The sequence below is a fragment of the Acanthisitta chloris genome, unplaced genomic scaffold (genome assembly GCF_000695815.1).
Source record: "Acanthisitta chloris isolate BGI_N310 unplaced genomic scaffold, ASM69581v1 scaffold12659, whole genome shotgun sequence".
Classification (NCBI taxonomy): Eukaryota; Metazoa; Chordata; class Aves; order Passeriformes; family Acanthisittidae; genus Acanthisitta; species Acanthisitta chloris.
Window position 1 is genome coordinate 1 of NW_008689831.1, and position 10,112 is coordinate 10,112.

The 10,112-nt window shown below is 52.5% G+C and overlaps 2 protein-coding genes across 2 annotated transcripts in view; one reads left to right on the forward strand and one right to left on the reverse strand.

The window, feature by feature from the left end:
• Positions 1–4: 4 nt before the first annotated feature.
• LOC103808773 (acidic phospholipase A2 PA4-like) lies at positions 5–1,729 on the forward strand (the record flags this gene model as incomplete). Its single annotated transcript, XM_009081578.1, has 5 exons — positions 5–68; positions 721–853; positions 943–1,077; positions 1,362–1,530; positions 1,673–1,729. Coding segments are annotated over 5 exons (558 nt in total), but the record flags the coding sequence as incomplete, so codon positions are not given.
• A 3,047-nt stretch (positions 1,730–4,776) lies between these two features.
• Positions 4,777–10,112, reverse strand: part of SUPT6H (suppressor of Ty 6 homolog (S. cerevisiae)) — a 20,264-nt gene continuing 14,928 nt past the window's right edge. Inside the window, exons 29-37 of the mRNA XM_009081577.1 lie at positions 8,985–9,180; positions 8,611–8,849; positions 8,213–8,326; positions 7,964–8,088; positions 7,394–7,506; positions 6,905–6,982; positions 6,652–6,818; positions 5,143–5,324; positions 4,777–4,963 (exon numbers count right to left, since the gene is read on the reverse strand). Coding sequence (XP_009079825.1) covers positions 4,777–4,963; positions 5,143–5,324; positions 6,652–6,818; positions 6,905–6,982; positions 7,394–7,506; positions 7,964–8,088; positions 8,213–8,326; positions 8,611–8,849; positions 8,985–9,180 — 1,401 coding nt within the window. The remainder of the gene's footprint in view (positions 4,964–5,142; positions 5,325–6,651; positions 6,819–6,904; positions 6,983–7,393; positions 7,507–7,963; positions 8,089–8,212; positions 8,327–8,610; positions 8,850–8,984; positions 9,181–10,112) is intronic.

Genomic DNA, 10,112 nt, shown 5'->3' on the forward strand with positions numbered 1-10,112 from the left:
CGGGCTCACCTACCCCGGGACGCTGTGGTGCGGCGCGGGCAGCAACGCGGATAGCTACGAGCAGCTGGGTAAGGGCGGCGAGGCTGCTGCTACCTGTATCTTCCCATCCCATCCCTTTCATCCCATCTCTTCCCATGCCATCCCTACAATTCCATCCCATGTCTGCATCTCATTCCTCCCTGTTCCCGTCTATCCCATCCCATCCCCAATCTGGTGCTGCTCTATCACAGCCCAGTCCCAGTCCCCGTCCTCAGTCCAGTGCTGGTAAATCCCGAGCAATTTTAATCCAGTCCCATCCCAGTGCTGGTCTACTCCAGTCCCCATTCCCATGCTAGTTCAATCCCCGTTGCTTCCAGTTCAGTCCCCACTCAAGCACCAGCCCAATACTAATTCATCTCTGCCTAGTCCCTATCACAAGACTAATCCGTCCTGGTGCTGATCCAGTCTGATCCACCCTCTGCCCCCAGCCTGATCTGTGGTCTGTCCTGCTCCTATTCTGGTTCCCATGCCAGTGCCAGCCTTGTCCCTATCCAAATGCCAATCCAGTGGTAGCCCCTACCCATCCCAATATGATTCCAGCCCTATCTCAGTCCAATCTAATTCTGATCCCAGTCCTGTGCCAGCTCAGCCCCAGCCCTGCCCTGATCCCAACCCCATCTAGCCCCAGCCCATGCATGTGGGTCCTCCCAGCCCCACCTGCACCCCACACCTTCCCTGCAGGAGAGCACCGGGACACGGACAGGTGCTGCCGGGACCATGACCACTGCCAACACGTCATCCACCCCTTCACCGCCCGCTACGGGTACCGCAACCTGCGCTGGCACACCATCAGCCACTGTGACTGTGACCGCAGGTGAGCAGCCCCACACCTGGCTGTGCCCCACATCACACCTACATCCTGGGGGGTACCACTCCCCTCACTCCAGCTCTGCCCCGTGGCAGGCTGAAGGAGTGTCTGCGGCGGGTGAACGACACAGCTTCTCGTGTGGTGGGTCAGGCCTTCTTCAACGTCATCCAGGTGCCCTGCTTTGAGTTCACCTACAAGGAGGAGTGTGTAGAGCCCTACCTCTACGTCTGGTGAGTGCCCCCCACCATGGGGATCAGCCCCCCACCCAGACCCACTGGGGCTCACCTTACCCTGTGTGTCCTTGCTCTTTGCAGGTGCAAGGCATACAACACGGTGGCTGTCGCGGTGCCCAGGGAGCCAGCGTCATCCAGGTGCCCTGCTTTGAGTTCACCTACAAGGAGGAGTGTGTAGAGCCCTACCTCTACGTCTGGTGAGTGCCCCCCACCATGGGGATCAGCCCCCCACCCAGACCCACTGGGGCTCACCTTACCCTGTGTGTCCTTGCTCTTTGCAGGTGCAAGGCATACAACACGGTGGCTGTCGCGGTGCCCAGGGAGCCAGTGCTGTATGAATTTGGTGGGGAGCTCATTGACAGGGCAGCGAGCCCCAGGGGGGTCCCTCTGAGCCCCCCATGGAGCAGCACAGGTGGAGGAGCCCTCCCAGGGGAAAATCACACTGGGACAGCCCCAAAAACAGCCAAGAAAGAGAGGAAGGGGAAGAAGAAAGACAAGAAAAAGAAAGGAAAAGGTCTGAAAAAGAAAGGCTCTTCTGAAAAAGGGGCACAGAGCCATCCTGCAGCTGCTGCCCCTGCTGATCCCCCTGCAGGTCAGGACCCCTGGGCCCTGCTGCCATCCTTGGGGGAAGAATCCAACACCATCCTGAATGATGCCCCGGAGCAAGAGGGCTTGGGGAAGGAGCCAGCGCCAGCCACTCCCTCCCCAGTCCCCACTGGCAGTGGGAAGAGGAGGAGGAAGGAAAGGAACAGAAAGAAGAGGCTGAAAAGCAAAGCTGAGGCTGAGCCCACACAAGAGCCATGGCCCTGAGCCCTCCTCACCCCACATGGGTCTTGGCTGTGAAATAAAAAGTTACATCTGCTTAAGCAGATGGTGAGCAGAGCCCTGTCTCCCTCGGGGAAAGGATGGCACTGGGGGCGGCATCCAGGGGAATTCCCGGGACCAATCCCATGGGAGGGGAGCACCCGGAGTTGGGTGGGTATTGAGGGGTTTGAGCTGTTCCTCTTTGCTCCCACCGGCTCACACCATTGTCCTGGGCGCTAGGGACATGAGTTGCTGCTCTGGATGGGGACACAGCTCCTGGCCCCATGCTGGCACAGGGCTGAGCCCCAGTTTTAGTTCCCCTGCCACAGAGGGTTAAATTCCAGCTCTCCAGGCATGTTTTTCTCTGGAATTTCTCTGAATTGGACCACCCCAGCTCTCTCATCCTCTTAACCCACCGCTTTTCTGGTGCTCCCATACCAGCACTGACTCCTTCTCTAGCCGCCAGCAATGACAGCAAGTGACAGGGGCTGCTCTGGGAGGAACAGGGGCCTTGGCCCTCCCTGGAGACTCCTTAAATGCCTACAAAAGCTTCTTAGAGTGAAACAATAAAAGCTTTTCCAGCCCTGGGACAAAGGCAGATGCTGCCTGGGAAGAGCTGGGGCAGGGAATGCTGCCTGTGTCCCTGCCTGCTGGTTGGGAATCGTGCCTGGGTTCCCGTAGTGAGAAGTTTGAGGGCAATCCCCAAGGACAGGGCATTGCCACCAACTCCTCCAAAGTGCTTCAGAGGGAGGAGCGTGGCTCAGCCCAGCATCCTCTCTCCTACCCAGTGAGGTGGTAGGAAGATCCTCCTGCACCAGCACCAAATTTCTGAACTGGAAAAAGCTGGAGCAACAGGAGCTGAACAGAGTATCCTATTTTGCCTTAGGAGATCAGACAGCACCAAGGCTGGAGAGCAGAGCCGCCCCATGCAAAACCCACCGCCCCTGGAGAAGCATGCAGTGCAAACCAAAATCCTTGAGATAAGCAGATCAAAAGAGCCCAGGGGGGAGTACCAAGGTCTTCGGGAGGCGTCACTCCCTCTCCAGGGCTGCTAATGGGTGTGAAGTCCCTGCAGCAGCCACGGCATCCCGGCAGGAAGCACGGACGTGGGGGCATGCAGGCAGCTTCCCAAAAGTAGAACTTTTATTGATGGTAAGGGAAAACTAAAAACAAAGACAGCCAAAAAGGAGCCAACAACACAACTACAGCTCCCCCTGCCCCTTACAGGTCCAACAGACCTCTGCTAAGGAGCTGCTCCCACATTCCCATCATACAGTTTCATAAAATAAGGAAATAGAGCCAGGTTAGTCCACCTGCACCCTCGGAACTGTGGGGCCCAGCTCACAGTTCTCCCACCCAGCCTGTGTGGTTCTGGGGGAACAGGACCCTGTCAGCCCCCCAGGACTGCAGAGGGGATTGCATTGAAGCCAGGACTTGCATTTCTCCGTGGAAAGAGCTTTGCTTTGTCTCCCGGGTTGCTGCCATTCTTCAGGAGCATTTACATGCAAAAAAGACCTTTGTTTCCCCAAGATCTGCTGTTCTTGCTCATTTCCTAGCAAAGGAGGCTGACCAGGAGCACTTGGAAGGAACAAAGACTCTGCTTCCATAGAAAATCCCTACTAACAAAGCAGGAGAGTGAGTGCAGCAGGAACTTTCCCCCTCAGAAATGGCTCTCCTGGCGCCAGGACTGGGCTGTTTCTGACAGGACTGAAGTTACCCACATAATCCACCCCTCTCCCAGTACCTCTCCCAACCCAAAAGCCACAGGCCTCCGCGAGGTGCCCCCGATGTCGCTGTGATGTCTCTATACAACGATCCAAAACAAAACATCATTCTGCATCATCTCCACAGAAATCAGCTTCTCTGTGACAGTTTCAGCACACAGAGGGCAATGCAAAAGCAACAAAGAAGGAAGGAACATCGACTTCCACCATGGAACTCTGCTCTGAGCAAATCCCAAGGGAAAGGGCAGGGAGGCAGGCAGCACAGGGTGCAGCAGAAAACCTCTCAACTAGCATTCAGTAGAAACACTATTTATTCACCCCTCTTGGTTACAACTGGGCAGGGTAAGCGGGTACAGAGGAGGATGCCATGCACTCCGGGCTGCTCTGCAGTCTCTGCCACAGCAGTTTAGCCCACGTGTCTATCCCGCGCTCGGGGGAAGCTGCCAGGGGCTGGCATTTGACTTTGCAGTCTGATTAAAAAAAATAATAATCAAAACTAAATAAATATTGTTCCAAAAGAAGCCAGAGGAGAGAGCAAGCCTTTGGTACAACAGCTGCATCTCCAGTAAGACCTCGAGCTGCTGTGCTGGACCGATCCGGACACAGCTGGGGGTTGGCACCGGCTGTGCAGAGCCTGGTGCACACGAAAACATGGAGCAAACAACAAAAACTTTTTGAGAACTCCAGTTCACTTGTCACAACCCCAGTGACTTTGCTTTGTGGTCTCGGGACAAGGAGAAGTGACAGTCAGGGTTTGGGAGAATCCAAAGGAAACAGGCTCACTCCAGGCCGATGGTCTGCACTTTCAGCTACATTTGCTTCCCAGTCTTTGGGGTGAAAGCAGAGTGCTGTGCACGTACAAGGACAGACTCCTTTGACCTCATGTTTGCTCTGCTGAGCTTCCAAGGTGCCTGGAACCAGAGCCTGGAACGCAGAGGCCAATGCAGTGTTCCTTTCTACAATATATTTTTTTATATATAGTATATACTTTTAAACCAGCCCTGCCAAGTCAATTCATTCGCTCAGGTGCGCATCACCAAGAGTCATTTCCCATCATCCTATGACGTATAAAACAGGAGTTATGTGTCTAAGGGAAGAGAAGTCGTTTCCAATTGTTCCCTCTCCTTTCCCCTTCCTGGAGAAGAGAGTGGAGGTTTCGGGTCAGGTCCTATCGATCCATCTCATCCAGGAGCGGCGTGGCGTCCCCAGCGATGGACATGGGCGTGCTCTCGATCATGGGGCTGGGAGACGGGCGAGGAGTCAACCTCTGCTTCTGTTTCCTCCGCTCAGCCTCCTTCTCCTGCAGCCACTGCTCGGCCATCTTCCCCCAGTCGATGGCAGCGTGGCTGTTGGTCCTGCAAGGACACAGGCAGAAGGTGAGATGTGCTACCAGGAGAGCTTCCCTGCCCTCTCTTCCCTCCCCAAGGTCCCACACAGGAAGATACAACATAACCCCACCATGCTCCTTCCACAAACATCAACAAAAGCAATGGAGACAGGACACAGACAGATACAAACACCCAGAGTCACTCACTTTGGCTGCTGCCTCTGCCTGGAGCTGGATGATGGCTGGGACTGGGACTGGGTGGACTGGGGTGTGGTGTTGGCCTGGAGCTGGTACTGGGGTGTTGTAATGGGCTGGCTGGGAGTAGTGTAGGAGTAACTGGGGGTCATCAGAGGGGTGGCCACTGGCTGCTGTGCTGGAGTTGTGAAGACCTGCAGAGAGCAGAGGCTGTTAGGGGATAGAGGGTGAACCCTGCTAGGCTGTGGTGGGCTCTGCACTGCTCTGCCCACCCAGGAGGCTGGTGCTTGCCCTTGCTGCCTGTTCCCAGCCCTGTTGCATCCCTCAGCTGGGCAAGAAGAGGGTAGCAGTGGGCACTGCCCAGGGAATGGGGGGTTGCAGGGTAAGAGGAGCAACATCCTCTTGAGTGCAGACATTCGTTCCCCTGAGAGCACCCAGTCTCACACCCAGCCTGGGCCAGCCCAGCCTGCCCTCCTTGTTCACCCCACACAGGCTGCAAGGGGAGATGCTTATGCCCAGCAAAGGCAAGAAGCACAACAACACTTGGGGCAAGCTAGCAGCAGTGACATCCTGCAGTGGGCACATAGAACAGATGAATTCTTGCTCTGTGGGCTGCAGAAAAGGTGCAGCAGCTCCTGAGATGGCTCCCTTCCACATCCCAAGCCAGCTGGCTGTTTGTCCCATGCTTAGTTTCTTTGCCTCCTGGTGTTATCCTCCCTCTTTCTTCAGATGTCTTGATGATTTTTACATCAGGTTATCCACATTCCCTGCCTATCCCTAGCTCAGTGTTTACTGTGCCAAACTCCTTGAAAGCCTCCCAAGGTGCTCTAAAGGAGGATCACTCCTCCCTGCAAGCCTTGTCTTGCAGCACCTCTTCTTTCAGTCTAACAACTGGGTGTGTTTTTTGTACCCAGGCACCCCAGTCCTTCTGCAGCTGGATTTAGCCTCGGTGTCAGCTGGGAGCTGGCAGCATGGGCTGGGTGGAGGCAGGCACCAACACACATGAGGAAAGGCTTCAGCATGAGCCAAGCCTGTCCAATTCCATCTCACTCCTCGTAAAGCCTCCTGGGCTAGGCTGAGGTGTTCGCCCGCCGGTGCAGCTCAGAGATTAGCGCTGAGCTGAAAAGCTGTGCAAACTCAGCGCATACTTTCACAGCTAATCTCCTCCACTGGCAGCTCACGTTGCCAATTTGGGGGCACAATCAGAAGGTTGTGTGCCCTCACCGCTGGATCCCACCTCTCCACCCTGCCACATTCCTTGAGGGCCAGACCAGTTTCCTACTTGTTCCAACTCCCCCTGGAACAGGGTGGTATTACACGCCTCATTTGTTCAGTCACGGGAGACAAGAGGAAACCTGGTCCAAGAATCCAGCCAGGCTCTCTGGTGCAGCACCACAGGTACAAAGCTAGGACTGGCTGATCCCAGGCAATAAGGGATTCCTCAGGCTCCCAGTGGAGCTGGTTTCTAGCAGCAAGGAGAAACTAGCAGCATCTCCTGCCAGAAATTTAAGTGACACCTACGTGGTACGCGCTGCCGCCGCCTCCACTGCCTCCGTAGCCATACTGGCTGGATGCCCACTGTGCTGGGGTGGCATTTGGGTTCTGTCCCTGGCCCGTCACAGCAGCAATAGCACTGAACATCTGGGAGGTCATGTTCTGTGGCAAAGCATTCACTGCACGTGTCAGATCTGCAAGAAAGACACATCACGTTAGACAAAGTGGAGCCTGGAGAAGAGCCTCACATCCCCATTCCAACCAGGAAAGGTTGACTGACCTGCCAGGTTAATGTTAGCTGGAGTAGCATTAATGGAGGCTGGAGTCCTGGTCCGACTGCTACTGCTGGGGGTAATACCTGTATAAAATACAAAGCAAGAGAGACAGATTAGTTCTCCTAGAAGAGCAGCAACTGGCCTGAAAATCAAGGATTTGAAAAAAGCAGAGGCAACACTTGTTCTGGCATGATGGTTTGTTACCAGGGAATGGTGTGTGCTGGATTGTATGGTAAGGGAGGCTGAGGAAGAGGAAAGAGACTGGTCCAGCCTTTGCTGCATGGCCCACTTGGCTGAAAGATTAACTCACAGGAGAGCTCTGTGGGTCTATAAAAGCCAAACACTTGGAGTGTTGCTTTGAAATTTCCCACATAGAGAAAAACCTAGGATACATTTCAGGGTCAAAGAACACGAAACTGTCTTTCAGTAACAGTCCCTATTGCATGACATCCAGGAAAAAAACAGCTGAGACACTCAAGTTTTAGGGTGCTCACCTGGAACAGGATCCTGATAATGATCCTTAAACCATCGGAAAAGTCCATTCACGGTAGGGAAGACCTGGCCCCGGTAGCGGAATCCTTCTGGTGTCACTGTCACATACTCTATCCTGTGAGGAGCAGTGAGTGCACAAGAGATCACAGCCTGTTTCAGAGCTATACCTGTCCCTCACTAACAGGTCAGTCAGACCAGGCATAGCCTACAAACCACAGGTGATGGCTGTGCTGATCATGAACAGATAGATCTACCCAAAGACACTTCATTTTCCATGAACTGCTCCAAAACACCTTGCCTTCCCATGAAAAACTACCAGTGCCTGCCTATACTCCTGTGACACTCACTGCGCAGGGCAGTGCTGCTTGTGGCAGTCAGCTGGTTAGGAACATGGGAGTCTCCAGGGTGACATTTACTGCCAGAATTGAGTCCTTTACTGGGAAGGCTAAATCCTGGGAAGGAGGTGTGACCTACAGGGAGTCTGACAGGGCTGGAAGAAAAACTGGCAGCAGTCAGCTGAGGTGTGGGACTGGCAGTACTCAGTGCAGATCCTGGCCTTGCCTCTTCCTTACCTTGGTTTGCCTCGAGGCTGATATCCCAAGAGGAATTTACCAGGTAGATCTTTACAGGCACTAATAAAGTAGGGAATAAATGTTGGCTTCTCTTTCTTGGTCTTTATCAGCAGCTCTTCCAGCTTCTAATTAAGAGAGAGAGAGAGAGAGAGAGAAGATAAATGCTCCAGGGGAGCCTGCATTTTCAGCTACACACAGAGCCTATGGATATCTTCCTACAGAAGCTACCACATCCCAGGACAGCCTCACCTTCTTGTCTCCACCATTGCAGTCCTGATAATATTTGTGATTCAACAGGTCCCTGGCAAAAGAAGCCATTGGCTGGACATAGCGAGCAACAATTTCATCCAGGTCTTCAAATTCCTTTGAACAAACACATTTAAAGAGGTATTTAGGGTGCATGATGAGGAACTCTTATTCCAGTCACACACTGAACTCTTATTCAGTCACATGTTCTGCACAGCAAAGCTGGATGCTTGGAGGAAAAAAAAAAAAGAGCTGAATATTGCCTAAGGATCTGGAGAACTTCACTGAACTCCAGATTCTCCAGCAGTTTGAAAGCAGCTGCAAGGACAGAAAGGTTGTGCCAGACTGTCCCTGTGAAATAGTGACTTCTCCTTCCCAGACACACTCTGCAGGGCTCTTACCTCCGTGTTGATCCAAAGCATGGAGCCCAGGCTGAAGGCATTCTCCTTGCCCTCTTCCCGGACATCCACATGCTGGTAAATCCCATCATTGACCTTCCAGGTGACAGTCAGGTGGTTCTCCCCTTTGCTACTTGGCCGAATAATCACATCCCCTTGGTCCATGGTCTCCATCATCTTCTCTGCTTGCTTGAAGCTAATGTTGTGGAATGATGGGTGAGCAATTACTCTCTTGATGTACGCTATGGAACAAAGCGGAGTGTTCAGGCTTCCAAGAGGAACTGCTTTAATGCCACTATGTATCTACTTGTGCTGATTGTCCTGGAGTACCCTAGGAAGGCTGGAAGTTACAAGGGAGAGAAAAATTAGTGACTCACTTGTGCGCTGCTGCTTTCTCTTCATGTCTTCTTCGTGTTTGTGATCTGCTGCTTCAGAGTCGAAGTCATAGTAGGTGTCTTTAGGCAGTTTCCACTCATTGTTCTTATCCATCAGGTCTGAGGTCCTGCAGGTCAGGTCTGCACTGAACTTCTCAATGTCAATCTTCATGATCCTGCAGTGAACAGTCATTCCCACCTGCAGAACAGGTGCAGGCACAGGTGAGCAGCAGGTTTGGCCCATACACCAACCTCCCTGTGCTACACGGTGATCACTGTGGGGTCACACTACCAATGAGGAGGTACAAATGACCTCACCAACTTCAGACTGATACAACTTTTCAAAGTGATCCTTCTACATGAACTGAAAATCAACTGATCCCCAAGATCACCAGAATCAAAAGAGATTAAAGGGAAAATGGGCAGTTTTCCAGCATGTCTATTCCCTATGGCCCGCACCACACAGAAAACTGCATATCTGGAGGATGAGGACAATAAAGCTTTCTACTTTAAATATCTTTAACAATAGGAACAGCAAAACTGGACTTTCAAGATGTGGAAGAAAGCAGTTAAGTCTGTTCACAAATACACACCCAAAGGATTGCTTTAATATAATGGGAGACAGAAAATACCACCACAAAAACTGCAATGTCTTAGTCCAGTTAACCGTGCTGAAGTTAGTAACTCTTTAAAGAAATACTAAAAGACCTCTGAGCTTACAGGATTACCCATCACCTGCAGGGACTGTCAGAGACCCCAAAAGACAGCAAAGATCTTAAACTTCTATTTTATAATGAGATAAAAACATGTTATTCCATTTCTTTCAGAACCTCAATCCCTGTCCCGAGCAAGACCAGTACTTCTGATGACCTCCACAAACAAACTGAGACAGAAGAAAAAGCTGTGAGAGGGAAAATGACCCTTGCCTATCCAACAGCAGTTCTGTGAACTCTTTAGAAAGCCAGAAACAAAGGGCAGCTCTGCATTAGAATGCCTTCTGGTCTCCTAAACCCAGACTTCAGCCAGACGACAATAAATCCCCCACAGCGCAATGTGTTAACTGATTAACAGGGTTCCACCAGCTGCCAAAGGAGATTTGCACCGTGGGAGAAGGACACTAACCAGAACCTG